This window comes from Xiphophorus hellerii, chromosome 3, assembly GCF_003331165.1.
Source record: "Xiphophorus hellerii strain 12219 chromosome 3, Xiphophorus_hellerii-4.1, whole genome shotgun sequence".
NCBI lineage: Eukaryota > Metazoa > Chordata > Actinopteri > Cyprinodontiformes > Poeciliidae > Xiphophorus > Xiphophorus hellerii.
In genome coordinates, this window is record NC_045674.1 from 3,865,214 (window position 1) to 3,883,319 (window position 18,106).

At 39.8% G+C, this 18,106-nt stretch overlaps 1 protein-coding gene across 14 annotated transcripts in view; it reads left to right on the forward strand.

The window, feature by feature from the left end:
* The window catches only part of mef2d (myocyte enhancer factor 2d), a 116,449-nt gene that overhangs the window by 29,749 nt on the left and 68,594 nt on the right, over positions 1-18,106 (forward strand). For 12 of the 14 annotated variants that reach the window (XM_032556596.1, XM_032556574.1, XM_032556601.1 and 9 more), the window contains exon 2: positions 15,741-16,128. In XM_032556596.1, the coding sequence (XP_032412487.1) occupies positions 16,075-16,128 (54 nt within the window). In that variant the 5' untranslated portion in view covers positions 15,741-16,074. Of the gene's footprint in view, positions 1-3,846; positions 3,869-4,721; positions 4,993-15,740; positions 16,129-18,106 lie in introns of those variants that run through there. The other 2 variants (XM_032556590.1, XM_032556581.1) reach the window with 2 other exon arrangements.

The following is an 18,106-nucleotide window of genomic DNA, read 5'->3' on the forward strand; positions in this document are numbered from 1 at the left end:
CAGCCTTTGTGGCGGCGTCTGATTGAAGGAGACAGTTGAAGGGAACAGGTTGCTGCGTCTGTTATGGCTCGTCTTGCTGCTCTTGACCTTTAGCCTTTAGCTGTGACAGCTCCAGGGATTGGAAGATGCCAAACCTCCACTGACTCGGAGTGAGGACTTATTTCATGCAGTTAGAAACAAGTTTGATATTGACCTTTCTAAAGACTTTGACTTTGTCAAATATTACAATTGAAACTTGCCTCTACTTGATTTTTTCAAATGGTTTAACAATTTATGAAAGGAAATATATTCTGTTACATGTGGAGCCAGAGCTTGTGCATTTAATGAACAAGGGATTTATTTTCATCTTCCATCTATCAAAAATACACAATAATGCAAAACTGTTCCTCTCTTGTGTGGAGGATGTTGATAATTAGCGTCCTTTTCACATATTAGGAGATCAAACCGTATTTGGGAGGGAAGCCCACCTGTCATGTCCAACCAGCAGGGGCTGTCTGTCTAAAAAATGAATATAACTCCTGTATCAGCATTGCTAGTATGCCAACCTGGATTCAGAGACACTTCCAGTCAAAAACAAATTCTCGGGAGTCTTTAAATGTACTTGAATCGACAAATTATCAATCTTCTTGTTCAATTTGCAAATTTAATGCAGAAAAAAAAGAAGTGGTCTTGTTTTCAACAGATCTTTTTTTTAGCTGGATCCTGCTAGTAGCTTTACTGCTGAACCTCCATCTCCAAACACACTACATTCTGTGCATCCTCTCTCAGTTAGCTCAGAAAACTTGCTGCAGCCTTAGCAGCCAATCATATAGCTTCTCCCCTCCACCCTAATCTATCTATTACCTTATGTCATTAAAGGTCATTGAAAACATTGCATTGTGGTGGATGAAACCAAAACTAAATTTATGAGAGACCATTGTAAAAATACAAGTAATTATTCTCAAATCATGTTCACAATACACACCCACTGGCCAAGTTATGAGTCCCATATCTTCAAATGCTTAATAATACAAATAGTGAATCAGTTAATCACATGGCAGAAACTCAATGCATTTACCTTTTACTAGATGTGGTAAAGATCACTTGCTTGGTTCTAAATGAGCTTCAGAAGAGGGTAAAAGTAGGGATTTAATTGATTTCTAATGCCTCTACTTATATTCTACTTATATTCTAATGTGAATATTTCAGTATTAAAGGAATTTGATGTGGGATTTTTCCATTGCACCTTCTCTGAGTTCTTCAGAAAATGACAAAATACCCATTGGACAGAGGAGAATGGTCAGATTATTTGAGATGTAAAAAAGGAAACAGCAACTCTAACAAAAACTCATAGGATGCAGAATTACACCACTCATCACACAACATGTCAAATCTTTGAGAAGATGAGCATTAGATGATAACACTGGGTGTCACTCAAAAAAAGCAAACTGAGGCTACAATTGAAAAATGGTGTGGGGTACATTTTCTTGGCACAGTTCGGGTCCATTAGTAACTGAACATCATTTAACAACACAGCCTACCTGAGTGTTATTGCTGGCCATGTCCATCTGTTTATTCATTGTCCTTCCATCAGGATAATGCACCATGTCACAAAGCTCAAATTATACCAAGCTGTTTTCTTGAGCATGATGATGATTTTACTGTACTCCAGTGTCCTCCATAGTCACCAGATATTATTTTAATTGAGCACCATTTGAGATGGGGCTGAATGGGAGATTAGCATCACGCATTTCCAGCTAAAAATCTGCAGTAACTGCATGAATGCCAACTTTTTGAAATAAACCAAAATGTCTGTGAAATGTTTCCAACAACTTGTTGAACCTATACACACTAAAACCTTGTTTTTATGTGTGCAGAGTTTTTAGAAACAAAAGAAGAATTGATTTGAGAAAATGGTTTACAGCTAATGATTTGCTATGACCAACTCACAGCTGTATATTTAGACTACAATGCGAACATTCTGGGAGTTAAGTTCAAAACCATGTTTGTTATCAGCTAAATCTCAAAACTGTGGCTGCAGCAAACAAAAGGACCCCGTCTTCACTAATGGGCCCCGAGGACATGATGATGAATGGAAACTCAAAGCGTGACCCAAACGGCCGGGTGGAACCAACTATGGTCTTGTCAAGTTTGTTCCTTCCATACAACAGATCTTTTAAAGATGTTGACCTTTTTAAAAGCTGCCAGTGACTTAGGCCATCTATTATCTTTTCTTCATGGCTTTTAGTGAAGTCAAAGATTTCACAATTAGGAAACAATGTTGGAAAAATGTAATCTCATTGCCTTTCCTTTATGTTTTTGTCTCAAATTTATTACAATAAAAAAATCACATCTTTTTAAAAGACATTCAACAGTTATGATGCTGTGTATTCACTGTCTGCCACAGTGCTGTTCAGTTAAATAAACTGGATAAAAATGGGCTGCCAATCTGTTGATTTGCTAAGAGTTTTTGAACACTAAGTAAATCAATGAAATGTTTTTTTAAGCTGCTGTTGGATAACTAAGCACTCCTGCCATGTTAGAAGTGTATTTTTTCTTTGAAATATTCATGTATTTAGCTTTGTTATGCTGTGAGATTTGTCAAGAGGGTGACTAAAACGTGGAGAATTCCTCAACAATGTAGGTCACACACAAGAGGAACACTCTCTGTGGTGCCACACCAGAGAAAAGCTTTGTCATTTTTTAAAATTTACCCCATCCTCTGGAGGGAAACAGATTTGCATAATCAGGGTATTCACTGTCAGACTTTTGAAAGCATATCATGTTTATTCTCTAACCTATTAGTCATTATGCACAAAGACAAACTACCAAATAAGCTTGTCTTTAACAAGCACTCTTGAGTTTGCTTGGCATGGCTCATCACTTAGGTGGAACACCTTCGATGTGAAACTGTTGGAAAAATATAATCTCATTGCCTTTTTTCCACAACTGTTGTCGAGGATTTACACCAACACGAATGGATGTTTATCATCGCAAGAGCTGAAGCTTATGCACTCTTCTGTTTCCTTTCAACATAAATACACTTGCCTGTGGGCAAAGGAGCATCTTCTCCTCACTGCTCTGTAGAAGAAAAGATATTCCTTGCTCAGTGTTTGTGCCTCCCCCACCTCTCCTCTGAGCCGGATCCCCACCACACGTAGCCAGCACCACACAGTCTTGGCGAATGCTTTTGTTTCTGCCAAGATGAGCGGAGGTAGCCTCATAGATCCCCATTTCAGGCTTTGGGCCAAGACCGTGTGTTGAACATGGTGGGCCCCCGGCAGTCGTGCACGCTGATGACAAATGTGGATGGCAAGCAGGGGGGAAAACCTTGAGAACGGGCAGAGAGATAAGGCCATGTGAGAGCTCTTGTTTATTGTGGGAGCAATTTTGTCTTGAGAGTTCTGACATTCTGATTGATGAGTTTTGACGAAATGTATATTTTTTCCCATTTGTCGGCAGGTTTTAAACACCCGCATCTTTCGCTTGCATTTCTCCATATTAGTTTCTGCTTCCAGATGATGTTTGTCTCTGGAATTTTCATCCCCTGCATTTGGCTTGGCAATTACGTGCCTGCATCCCTACGTTCATTTGCTGTGTTGAGTGGAAACTCTGAGGCACAACTGTTTAGCAGACTCCTGGCCTTCCATTTCCCACACCCTTCAGGCCCCCTTGGAGACTTCAAGGTCAGGAAAGGGCTCGGACTGAGATTCATTGCTTGGGAAGTTCCTTCTCTGTCGCAAGTGGTTGCAGAGAGCCACTCTCTCCTTTTACAGTCCTGCTTGTAGTCATCTGCCAGTATCGATTCGAGTTCCGATCCGTCACGGGGACTCTTGATTTCCGCAGCTTTGGACTGTTCATCAGATGACAAATGCCTCCAGTGGATTAAGTAAGTGGAGTAGTTTTGAAATTCGGATGTTGAAAGTTCTGGCTGAGCAGCACAAGACCTCACCAGCATGTTGAACTGTCCGACAGCTGAGCATGCAAGCCTTGTGTGTGTGTGTGTGTGTGTGTGTGTGTGTGTTTGTGTGTAAATTTTAGGGGGTCAGGTTAAAGTGAAGGGGTGGCTGGCCTTTAAAGGTCCAGTGGAACAAAAGTTATGTAGGCAGCTGCCATCCTGCTGCCAGCAGCTCATGATCCAAATGGAAGATGTACTCTCACACATGTGCGTAAGGGATAGATTGGCGTGCAGACGAGGATCTGACACACTGAGCTGGATGCCTGTAGTTGCTCCCGTCACTCTCAGGCCACACACATGCTCATGTGTACACAGAAAGTTCCTGTTCCTATCCAGTCATCTTCCAAAAACACAAAGAAATGGAAAAAAAATTTTAACATTATTTTTTGCTCTAGAACTTAAAAATGCATAAACTATTTAAGCAAGTTACTGTGTCATAGCTCTACTAATTTGAAACTTCTGAAATGAAATATGACTTAAGTGTCTTAATGATATTTAATATATTTTGACCAATTGTTAAATGCAGAACTAATAAATACAAGTTTCTAAGTAAATTGGCTTAATAATGTTTTAAGAGTGTATCAACTGGTTCCCTGTTTGCCTTCATGGACACTGATGAATTGGTGGCAGTTGCTGAAGGCATATTAGGACAGAGGGCGGCCTGGGAGGGGTTTACCGGTGAGACGGGAGGAGATTAATGTGCTGTGTGACTGTGATGGGTGGTGGCCAAGAAGAGGGGGCCTAACAAGAAGCAGGAACGGCAGAGGATGGGGTTTTGCTGGTGGCGTGGGGTGTCCGGTAAGAGGAGTAATTTGGGCCGTCCAGAGTGAGGCGTTTCACCAGCAGTTGTCACCTCAGCAGTTGGTGGGAGAGTAGCACATGTGCTGCTCTGACTTGGACCGTTTTTTATTTATCTTTTCCTAGTTGGGACGGTGTTTCTGTGATTTTTGATTTTTAATATTTGATATTTGGACCATTAGAAAAAAAACTATCCTCTATCCTGGAACTGGACGACCCGTATTTCTGTTTTGTCCCAGCTGGTCCATTCTTTGTCGGTAAGACAGACTCTTATGTGGGTTTCACCTCATTGTTTTGAACTGAGATAAACCGGGCCTCACCTAAATCCATGTAAACAAAACTGTTCTCTAAAATAAAAGTTTACAGTCCATGGCAGGGATGATACACTCTCTGCTCTTTTTCAGTTGTTTTGAAGTTCTTAGAGACTCTTAGAAATATGTTAAGTTCTGCCTTTGCTTATCAGTCCCTCGGGGGCGTCAGTGGTGTGGTGGGCTGCTGGCGCCCTTGAGGACTTTATGAGGCAGATAGTATAGAGTTTGAGGTGACTAACTGTGTGGCCTGTTGAACATCTTCAGCCACCGAGCTGACACCAACCCTGGCCTCAAATCCACTGAGGGAGAATCAGAAGCAGAGATCACAAGCTCTTGTTGTGATTTATCGGTGAATGCTTGAGTTTCTGTGTGGCTTGTAATGTCTCGCATGTTCCTTTTTTGACCAATATTGTTATGTACCAGCAATGTCTTTGGTACTTGTTTAGCTTTGACTGTTCTTTGAATGTTTTCACAAATAAGAGAGCTGAAATAGATATATGTGTTTTCTGTGGTTGTATGCTAATGCCACTTGAATAGATGAAGCTGTTTATACTTTGACACTATCAAAGAAATATGTCTTCAGAACTCTGTTGGTTGTTATTGATCTTTGCATGCCAGGTTAACAATTTATTAAACTGTACGGGGCTGTTAAATGTTTCCATTAAATGTTTCACTTTATTAGACAAATTTAAATATTAGACAGAGATGACCTGACTAAATACAAAATGACGTTTTTAAAATATTATTAAATTTACAAGGATCAATAGGCTAAACCAACCTAGCCTACATAAAGGAGTAGTCACACCCTACACCTAATAACCGGTTGTGCCACCCTTGGTGGCAACAGTCATTAAGCATTTAGAATAACTGGCAAGGAGTTTTTCCTTTGGCTGTGGAAGGAGCACATGAGCACATTCGAGTCTTTTCAAGCATGTAGGTCTGTTTAAGATCATGATAGCATCTCAGTTTGATTTAAGGCAAATTTGAAACCTTAGTTTATGTTTTTCCTGGAGCCATTTAGAGATTGGACTTGTTGGTGTTTTCCAATCGTGGTGCCAAATAGCCCAAGTGAGCTAGTGCTTAAGGTCACAAATGTTCTTCTCCAGGTTTGACAACTAGAAATGCTGAGGTGGTTTTACACTCTGTGTGACAGGCCACACCTTCCAAATATTCTACTTGGAAGGTAGATCACATTATTTTTGGGAATGTGAGGGAAGCCTTTGGGTTCTTATGGATCACTAGTAGCTTTGACCTTCACTGCAGGAAGTGAGACATGCAGTTTCTTAGATGTTCTGGATTCTTTTGTGACCTGCAGGATGAGTCATCAATGTGCTCTTGGATCAATCTTGGTGGACTTGGCAGTCCTCTCACTGTGCCAAGTCACTGTGGATCCATGGAGTTTTGAAGACACAGACATGGCTTTATGGGGCTCTCCACATTGTTTTTCTTCCAAATTCTATTCAGATCAGGCTAGGATGTGTTCCTTTTGTAGGTCTTTTGCCATACTTTCTGTTTTAGTAATCACTGTTGGGAAAGGTTGGTGAAATTGAACTCAACTTTTCAATCTTGTTAATCTTTAATAAAATATTTAACATGAATGAGTGGAGGTGTGGGTGGGGATACTTAACAAATAAAATCACCCCTTGCAATTGTAATGTTTTACTTATTTTTCTTTATTAAAGTTAGTTTGAAGATCTGAAGTATTTAAGTGTGAAAAAGAAGCAAAAGCTGAAGAAATCACAGGATTGTGTTCTCCATTTATGTTTTGAAAGGTGAAATTTGAATTAATGCTGGCATAATATAAGGGAATAGCTTTTCTTTTATATTATGTGTTCTTGAACTGCCTTATTTCCTGTGTGTTTTTTAAACTACTCTGTGTGGACAGACTTGTGGGTCTCCAAGCAGCTGCTAGACAGTTGTTTTGAAGTGTGTCTTGACAACAAAGCCACCCTGGATGGTTCTCTTGTGGCCAGATTAAAGGATCCCTCTTTGCTGAAAGATGTCATACCTGAAAATTCAAAAAGCACATATCATGATTAAGATCTGTTTTTGTTTTTTTTTTTGTTTCCGCCTTTAAAACCTCCCAAAAAACAAAAAATGTTGTCATCAGAGAACGTTAGTATGTCAGAAGATGTTTGTGTATGCACCAGAGCGGCTCCCAACATACTTGCACAGCCTGCATTTCACAACTAATGACGGATAAAGTTCAGGAAACATTTGTGGTAAACATGACAAATATGCAGGTACTGCTGTTCTGGCCAAAACGTCAACATTCCTCCTCCCACTCACCTGCATAAATGAAAATAAACCCGATAGTACTCTAGATAAAAAGCTATTTTTAAAGGCGTCATTGGGTAGTCCTCGTCTTGCCTGTCTGGCTTTTGTAGAAGGCGTCCAACATGAGAGCACGTTCAGCCGGTAATGGCATACCTTTGTGCGGGTGTTCCCTTTTTCATAAAGTGTCACCATTGATGTCATTGATCTTTTGTATTGACTGCATTTCTGTTTGTCACTAGACTGTTTTTGTGCTGCTTGACCTTTTGTGCTAGGTAATGGAAAAAGTTGTAGTTGAGAAAAACTGAGAAGGTGTTTGTCCTCAAGAGACAGATCACAGGGAGCAACAGTGACCCAAATATTAAGTTTCACATATGACTTCCATTATATTTTCATGTCAGAAGCATTTTTTGATTTATAGTTCAAAGTAAATATATATATTTTTTTAACCTTTGATTTATTATGCATTTAGTCAGGATTCTCAGACACATGCATGTATGATATGCATCCAGAACATATGGCTATGAAGCATTAGTTAGGAAACGTTTGTGTTGTTAAAATATGATTTAGGCTGTTGAAAAAAGGAAGTTAAAATACAAACTGTAGGTATAAAGTAATATTTCTATTGCTTAAAGTAATATTTCTATTACATTTAAGAAAATGGATTTAAACCGCACTTGTCCCAGACATTTGGTCTTGGAACTTTGACACAGTCCATCAAAATGTGAGAACTTCATTCTAAATAATATTTTAAAAATGAACCCTAATTCTCTGTTTGGACATCTTTATATGATTCTGCTGGCGCTTAAGACCACAACTGACCAATTGATGAATTCCCCAAGTGCAATCAATTACAGGTGCAATTCAAACATTTCATTTCGGAGGTACTTCAGGCATTTGTATTGTTTTTAGAATTTTGTATTGCCAGTACTTAAATATCTTCGGCTTTAAATGAGGTCATTTTAAGCAATAAATCTACATACTTTACCTCTGTTTACTCCAAATTACAGCATGTTTGCTTGTGCTGCTCTTTGTTATTCCCCTCTATTGTTCCACTTTCTCCTCAAATCAGCTCATGTTTCAGGGAAAGGTGTATGGTTGAGTATGTTTTGTTGTGTTCACCTTTACCTGCGTTGACTATGCGGTTTGACCTGTCAGGTTACACCACGACTGGAGAAGTGACAAAGTTTCTGAGGCCAAAAAATAAAAACATAAATAATCACAGGTAACGACTGAGGAAGTATGATCTGGCCTGTGAACCAATATCTTCTGCATGTTTTTTTCAGTCTCTGGACAAAATAAACCTTTGTGTGCACTAAAATGCATGAGGTATTATCAGGTGTTTCTGTTGCATTCTTGCCAGAGGCTGTGAAAACAAACAGCAGATCGGTGACAGTAAGCTCACCCTGTGTTTTCAGTATGTGAGGGTAGGTTTGTAGGTTTTTCTTGCCTTTACTTGCAGATGTTTGTGTATGTGCTGGGGGTTGGGAGCACTGAAGTATTGATATTGGGCCCAGCAGCGCGGGTGTAATTCACCAGCCGAGAGGCACAGATCTCCTTACTGCCCCTCCCATCCCATCCCATCTCAACCCTTCACCCAAACCACCATCACTGCCACCTCTGAAGTGCTGCCCTTGCAGTGCACCAGCCCACCTCTCCAAAGTCCTACCCATGATTGGTTAGAAGGAAGAGAGGGAATGAGAGATCATATTCCACTGCCAGGATTGGCAGCATAAATGTACGAGCATAATCACAATCCTTAGCCAGGCCTCAGATGTCAGGCCAGCAGCTTCTCTCCCTCCGTGGTTTTTCCACAATGCCATGCCTTCGCTCCACCTGCTGGAGGTCCTACCACCGACTCAACCATAGGGTTTTGTTGTTATTGCAAACATGCCTACTTGGTGACCTGAAGCTCAAGCGTGGTGTGAACTGTGTCCAACGGCCGTCCGGGAACATGAGGCAACAGGCTGTAAATATCATACAGCTGGCGCTGGCAGAACACCCTCAAGGTTGGGCCACAAACTGAGCCTCAGTGGGTCAAATGAGGGTTTTCGGCATGCTTGCAACATAGTATAGCCCTGCACTTTAAGCTCAACCTCATGGACTGTGACTCAGTCAGCAACAAATCCATTCACATGTCTTTTTGTTTCTTCATCTTTTGAAAAGATAATTACTCAATATGCTTTTGCAGGTTTTTAAAGAAAAAGGATCTATTCATCATAACTAGTAAAACCATAACCTTGTATTCCTGCTCATTTCATTTCATGTGAAGTCGCTGGGAGCTTGTGGTTGCATTATTTGTCTTATGTTTTCTCCATCCTGTCAGACCTGTTTGATTGAAAACTGAGTTATGAATTATTATTGGTGAAGTATTGATTCTCCCAACCCCAGACTAGGCTGAGGTAGAGATCAGTCATTTTCACTCTCTGCTGCAGAGGTCATGGCTTCAGCTGCTTCATCCAGACGATATGCCCTCTTCTTGAAATATGAATCCTTGAACTCTAGTTGCAGATTGCTTCTGTAATATTTTTCCAGCAAGGCCTGACATTTGATATGGACATTTAGCTTACATAATTTCTTCATATCTAATTCTGTGCAATGCAATCAATTATTCAAAAGTTCATTAATTGGACACTTTTCTAAGCTTGGTTTAAATGCTATATGAAGTGTATTGCACTTTAGATTGATGTTGTTTCTCTTACAGAAACAGTTGGCCTTTAGGAAAATACACTACATTAAATTTTGCAAGTTGATTGAACATCATCTTGGAAATAACTGGTACTATTCAATAAATGCATTGATTGGGAACATTTTATTACTTTGACTTGAAATGAGGCTTCAAAATATTCTCAAAAAACATGTCCACTTCAATAAACGGTTTCAAATGACACAATAAGCAGCTTTGTGAAGAAGGGGGTTTTTAACTAATTTCAGACATATGGCAGCTGTGTCTCAGTTTACATTCTGTGTGATGTCTAGATAAGAGGTTTTAAGACACTAAAGTTGTTACATTTTGTAAGTGAAACTTAAGCAATTTGATTTTGGATCAACGTAAGAGTGATGCACCAATCAAGTGACCATTTTACCCTTAATTGTCTTGGACTGGTTAATTTTGCAGTGCATTAAATTCATTAAATGTGAATATCCCACTCATTTCAATCTACAAACATATTAACCAAGAGTTTAACTTTGAGATTTTTAAGCCTAAGTTAGCTATTTATTTATCTTGTGATCTCTAGATTGATTTTATTTACTGATTATTTTTTGAAACCTTGTTTCTCAGCTCAGTTGGTGGAACACAAACACACGAGGAATGAATTTCAGATTGTTTCCATTAAGCAGTAAAGAACCAGATTTATAAGTGTGGTTATAAACTGAGATCGGGTGCCATGCAGCGTGCATTAAAGGTGGTGCCAGTTGTGGTTTGCTCGGGCAGATGTTGGTTATCACTGCTGAGCTAAAAAAAAACATGAGATTTCCTTCTCACTGGTTCCCTGTTCTGGCAGTGCTGCCTTCACCAGCACCTTTCTTCCCCTCAAATACCAGGCCGCTGTTATCTCTGTGCTCCAGGCTGCTCCAATAACACTTAACACAGTCTGGGTAGCCAAGGATGGACATTCAGGAAGCTCCACATACACCTAAACACACACACACGCACATAACAGGACAGATAGCGGGGTCAGGATTAACCACATTACTGAGCAATCCAATTTTAACCAGTTATTAAATGGAACCACCAATAACACAACTTTTTAATAGAGTAGTCTGACTTTTATCAGTCACTAACAATTTCTGTTTTTTCTCAAGGCAGACCAATTCTAAATGTAGCTCTTAAGGACTTTGGCACATTCAAACTACTTTGGGTAAACTATTTTTGATTCAGCAGTTGAGTCGAAGAAGCACTGAGCATAAAAGAAGACGATGTGTTGTGGTAGTTTTAAATCCACCAGAAAATTAAGAGATTACAAGATTATTAGAGCTTTCCTAAACTTGTGCATCAAAGTGCTTTCAAAAAAATGTGATATGTTGATGCACTTTTGGCCAAAAAAGAGAGTTCTTTTAGTTATTGATGTATTCATTGATTATCAATCACTATTCAGAAGGGTTGCGATAGGCGTGGTAGGTGCATCACACATGATGACATTACCAAATTGACAAAAAAAATAAAAATAAAAGTCTCTTTTTCTAAAAAGCAGTTCAGAGAACATTAAATCAGAGAACAGTTTTGGTAAAGTTACTTTGATATACTTATAAAAATACAAAGTAACTATTAGGTGTTTTCAGTGGTAGACTGAGAAAATCCTTCACAAAGTAAAACCAAAGTGAGTTAAATACATTTTTAGTTAAAAATGTTACTCTTCTCAAGGTATCCCTCATTACTTTCTTCAGTATGTTACCATTTCATGTCCTTGAGGGCTTACGTACAGAGCTTCATCGTCAGCTGATTACATCACATCTTGCCCTTCTGTGCAGGCCAACAGAATGCTGCACTGACGCAGAGCGCGTCTAGCCCAAACACCCTGTTCTCCCCTGCTGTATTTAGTGGTTTAGTTTATGTGTGTGTTTGTGTGTGTGTCATGACTCAATCACAGCTCTGTGCTCCTTCTCTGCAGCTCCTGACACATTCAGCCCTCAGCAGAAACATCTGAGGCGATGTATCGGTAATATTGAGGGCAGCTTCAGCCTGCAGGACATCCAGGCAGGTTGTCAAAGGGAAGGTCACTAGTTCACAAACTGTGACTGGTTGGGAAAAATCTGGCTGACGTGCCCTTTGGCAAATCACTTAACCCCTGATCGGCCTATCGCCACAACAGATTTTCTTTATCAGTTGAAATGACTGGTTGAACTGGGAACCTTTCAGATGCAGAACTGCACGGATTGAAGCACGTTGTTGCATCATATATAAACGTTTAAAATTAGATTATTTCCCTTTATTTCACTTTTTGATAGAATGTTATATAACAACATTGTCTTAAATCAGAGGCTTCTGTAGAGCCGCTGTAATACAGTCCGCTACAGGAGATTCTTTGTCCCCACAGCATCATTTTCTACAGACCCATTCAATGAATTAGAATATTAGTGAAAAGTCTATTTATTTCAGGAACTTTGTCAGTAAATAAAACACATTATATAGATTAAATACATACATGTATGTTTGAAAGCCTTTATTTCTTTTAATTATGATGATTTTCCACTTACAGCTTATGAAATCAATAGAAAACATTTCTAATACAAAAATATAGCTTTAATTAAAAGTATGTTTAATGTCTACTTAGAGGTTGTCAAATTTCAAAAGGTACTTTTAATCTGACAAATGAGCTTAATCGGAACACATAGTCTAATTTTATCAATATGACTGTGCAAACACTGAATACATTTAAATTACAGTTAATGTCCCTCTGGGATTAATATTTTTTTATTTTTAATTGAATTGCAATTTTAATAGTATTTATGCAATTAGAACAAGCGGCAGTTGTCTTTGACGTTTTGTCCACATCAAATTTTTATTCTCAGAATTAAATGGAAGACCGGAAATTGTTCAAGTCACATCTCAGTTCTCTGTCTCCAACAAGAGTTTGTCTCTTGAATTTTTCCCCACTTATTTCCCTTTTCAGTGGCAATAAAAAAAGAACAGTTTTCTGTAACTTCTCATTGTTTGACTGCATGGACTGATTACCTTGACAGAATATCTAATCTACTTCATATCTACTTCATACCTCGTAAGTAGCTGATACCAAAACATCATGTGAGAATTAAGCTAAATACCTCCAGTGCCTCCAGTGTTTGAGAAACAATGCTGTAACGCATTTGGGTGTTCCCCAGGGTTCTAATCTAGGCCCATTGTAGGCTCCTAATTATCAGCATTTATCTTTTCCCTGTCCAAAGCCTTTCTGCTGTTCCTGCAGCGAGGCAGCAGACACACTCCAGGCTCTCTGCTTCCCATGCGAGAGCAAAGACTCTGCCTGACATCAGACATGGGAAGCGAAAAGCAGCAGCAGCGTGAAGGGTAAAAGGTCGAAACTTGACCACCCCAGGCAGATAAAGCAGCCTTTTCATGTGTGATCGGACCGCCGCCTGAAGACAAATCCCTCAGTTCGCTGCCTTTGAACTTCACGGCAAACGGAGCGAGTCCCTCACCCGCACGGCCGTTAACAAGCGCCGCGAGAGACTCTGAACTCACCTTGTTATTATTTTGCTCAAATATGTGTCCATTTTTACCCCTCTTTCATTTGATGCTGAATGAAATAAAATGGATGACCCACATGTTAGGAACGTTTGTTCTTTCTGGAGGGACACTAACGAGGAGATCCAGATAGAATTCATTAACCTTAGCTGAACTCTTCCGAGCCTGAGCCAATCAAACGGCACAAGATGAACAGAAAGGTAAAATATTCATCTCCTGCAGCTCACTGTAGATGTACCTTCATTTCTCCTTCGAAGTTTCTGATACAGCAATCATAACACTCATAACACCTTCTTCCTGCCTCCCTCCACTCTTTACCATCAGTGCATAATTCATAAACATCTTATCTAAACCTAGCCGATTGCCTTCTCTCTAAATGAGCATGCAGCGCGGCGCCCACAGCTTCACAAAAGGAATGTCAGTCTCATGACAGACAGTTTCGAGTTCTTTGTTTCAGGAGAATGGATGTAAATAGAGGGCGTTCTTCTGCTGCAGCTCCCCCAGGTAGAGGCAGAGCAAACAACGCCGAGGAGCCGCTGTTGTGTCTGTGCTCGCTGCTTTCCAGAGGCTTCAGCTGTGCCATGCTGCCGCTTGGCTGTGTGTGTGTGTTTGCGGGTGTGCGTGTGGGGGTGTGTGTGTGTGTGTGTGTGTGAGAGAGAGAGTGTATAAACAGTCTGCATGCATATATAGATTGCTATATTTAAATCTGAACTACAAATAGTAGTAACAGGGCCTGAAACAGTCTATGCCTCTGTTGCCGTTTGTGGGTCTCTGCTGTCTCATTCATTCAAGAGCGGGTATGAATTCTCATAAACACTTTGGGCTTCTTCATTGCTTTATGCTTCTGATAATTAGAATTTATAATGTGTTCTGTTTTCAATCTGCCATCATGGTACATCTCAGAACAACCATAATTCATGGTTATTTAGATGGTTGCATAGATTAGACAAACATTTTTCTCTGTTGTTTTTTTTCTGGAATTAGGTCAGTGTTCATTTTAGTTAAAAAAGCATAATGCTGTTTCATTGGTCGACATATTTATGAATCGTCAAACGCATGGTTGGAGAAATGCCCTTTCATTTTATTTTGCAGACTTACAATTTCTTCGCTCTGAGGTCTTATTTATTTTTAAAACAATGTGGCAGAGATGGTTGTATATTGAACACACTGGATCAGTTTCAGAAAAGTTTTCTTTCACATGAACCCGCTGAAAATGCTCCTGACATTTATTTTAAACATGCCAAACCCGTAAGGGGCAGCGTAGCGCAAAGTTAAAACCAATCACATTGCTTCAAAACAACCACGACTTCCCGTTAGGAATTAAACGCGGGAACAGAAGGTTGATTTGAGTGGACAGATATATTGGTAGTTTGAACTACTTTTAAATAGCGTATGAAATAATTAAAACAAGACATTATCCATTGGGAATCATGTTAAAGCAAGTACTTTTATATATTGGAGCATTATTTGTCGCAGACTATAATGTGAGGGACTTTAAATCTTTGTTTTCCAATGTACACACACAAATACTGAGTTATTATTATTTTTTTATTCCGCTTTGGTTGGAGTTTTTAGAAATAATAATTTTTAGTGATTCAAAATTTGTTTTTGTGTGGATTAAAGGCCAAAACATATAAAAATGTTTCAGTTTTCTCAAATATTTGGCTAGGCGTCAGGGTAATTTTTCAGAAAAAAAGTCTGTATCGGAGAGAAGAACTTCCATCCATTCAGGATTTGGAGCCATCCTGATGCAGAGAGTTAAACAGTTTTCTGTAGAGAAATTATGATCCAAAAAGACTGTTTAGAAAACGGGAAATGTGCAGCATCCATAGACTCTTTTGTTGTGGCTCTGATTGGGGAATCACATTTGGCGTGTCAGGCGACCCAGGCTGGGCAGCCGGTAGCCGTGGGCGACCAGCAGATCAGTGATGTGGCGGTGATGCCTCTAATGAAGCTGACACAGCACAGCCTCCCTCCTCGCAGACCCCCAAGCGCTTCGTGCTCTGCATGAAGCACCACAACAGATCCACCCCAGTCTACCCTCCAATTCAACCAAATCTTCCTCTGATCTGATGTTTTCTCAAATGTGTTGTTGTGTCATTTATTATATGTTGCGTTAAGGCAAAGTGAGGGCTTGTAGTAGCCGAATTGGGTCACTATATACAAACACAGCCTCTATCTGCCCTTTTGCGTCTCCCTCCCTCAGTCTGATGAATGCCTTTATGTTGTTTTCCAGGAGCTGCCCAGCTGAGGTGAAGGGGAGGGCAGAAGATCCCAGCGGAGTGTTCATGACCTGCCCGCAAAAACAGGACCATGATCTGAGGATGGTGCTGGATGCATAGAACCCCATCTTCCTCTCCTCCTTGTCCCTCTTTTTTTTTGTTTTTCAGTTTTTTTCAGTCTGAACTGAAAAGCCTCTCTGCTCAGGTGCTTTAGACAGAGTCAGGGTTAACAAAGAGGTCAAACTGAAAGCAAGTAAGCATCTACAGAGGAGGAACTACATCCACAGCCATCTGTGACCTCACTCATTTCCATATCCTCCCTCCTCCTCCCATCGCAACGCCAGAACCATGGGGAGGAAAAAGATCCAGATTCAGAGGATCACTGATGAACGCAACAGACAGGTTAGTGATGATGAAATGAGCCGCTGTTCAAATTCTAACCAAACTGCTTGCTAATATCTTAAACTGATGCAGTCAAGAAAAGATGCAATGCAGTTTGTCTTTCAGTCCAGTAATCCAGCCTTTAGAGAAACCATTAACACCAAATTGCTCTTTATGGGTGTTTATGGACGGGGAAAAGAAAATCAAGCCTTGCTGGAGAAAAGTCATCTGGCAGATGGATGCATGTATTGCTTACTGCAGCTAAACACACACAGCTGAAGTTCCTTTTCTTTATTTAAGAAAATTTAGTTGATGTAATTATCTTGCTCCCTTTAATCTTATTCCCATTAATCTGTTTGCAATTTAAAAAGTTTGAAACGGCTCCTAAATTAACACATATGGTACCTTGTAAATTTATTCATACCCTTTAATTTTTTTTGTCATTTGATATGGCCAGAAACATTTACTGACATCTTACATGTCAGAACAACACAAAGTAGTGCCTAGCTGTAAAGTAGATGGAAAATCTGCAAATCCTGAACCGGAAATTGGTTGGGCTCCACTGCACTTAGATTCAGAAGAAATAAGTTGGTAAAACATAAAGGTTGAGCCCAAATCTGCCAGGATTATGAATAGTATGGGGATTAATTGTGGCTACATTTCTGGAAGTCGGTGTGTAATAATATGTTTCAATGGTTTTTCAAGACTACATACAAACCCTACCCAATGTAGGGCATAAAAACACACAAGTTTCCGGACTAAAAGTCACTCCAGAGTATATCTCATCTGATTTTAATACTGCAGACGGAGAAGTGTGCACCAGGGTAATAGAGAAGGGTAATAGAGAAGCGATTATGCCAAAAAAGCCCCCATGTAAAGTCGTATGTTCGCCTCTTTGGCAACAACCTGCACCACACATAAGCCTTGCAGCACATTATTAAGCAGCTAGGTTGCATTCAACTTTTCTCACATCTGCAGACAGTAATATTTGCATCCTTGATTCATGTGTGTCAGTATGAATTAATATTTAATGTATCAGTTAAAAAATACATCATAAAGTCATAAGTCGCTGGACCAGCCAGATGGTGAGAAAAACAAACTTCTAGTCCAGAAATTACACAACTGTAATTGCAGTAGTTTCACAGCTTATAGCATGATTTACTATAGATGTTGTAATCTACAGGCTGATGCCTGGAAACTGGTTGGTGTTCGTATCGATCGGCTGCATCCAGTAACCAGCGGATCACTTTCAGATAAATCTAACACAGAGCAGATCACATTACCTCCTCTGACCCTCAGCTTTCTAAACTACACTGTAGCATCACAGATGACGGTGGGTCATATGACTCTGCAGACATGTTTCGTAGGACTCTTTGAATACACCTTTTGATGCAGCAGCCTACCTCTTCACCTCATCTTGCACCCACCTAAAACAACAGAAATTATCAAAAAGCATAAAATTGCCCCAGTGCCTCGTTACATCAGTGGCATTGTCAGAGAAGATGAAAGGGTAAATGATCCATCTAAAATGAGTCAACTGGTAAATGGGCTTTGCTCCATTGAACAGATTGAGTAATGGATTTGACGTGCCCACCTTCGAAACCAGAGAGAGAGGGGAAGGGAATGAATAAAAAATGGAGAGAGAAGAGAGAGAGTAGAAGCATTTAGATTTTAAAGTCAATGTAAGGTTTAGAATATGAATCAAGTTAATATTTCTAAAAAAGAGGGAAAAGAGCTTCTGTAACCAATTTCTCTTGAAGGATGTTGGTTTGTTTCTCGTCTATGAAAGAGATGGGTAATAAAGTTTGCATTTGTATCACATAGTGACTTGTTTGTCAGTAATTGCATGCCCTGTGTGGTAATGTATGATCATGGCAATAAAGAGCAGAAAATAAGGCTGAACTGAGCCAAAACCATACTTGCATTTCACAGCTTTATTTCTGTTTATCTGATGTTTTTCACCCACAGTGACCTAAACAGCTGAACAGGATTTTATTCT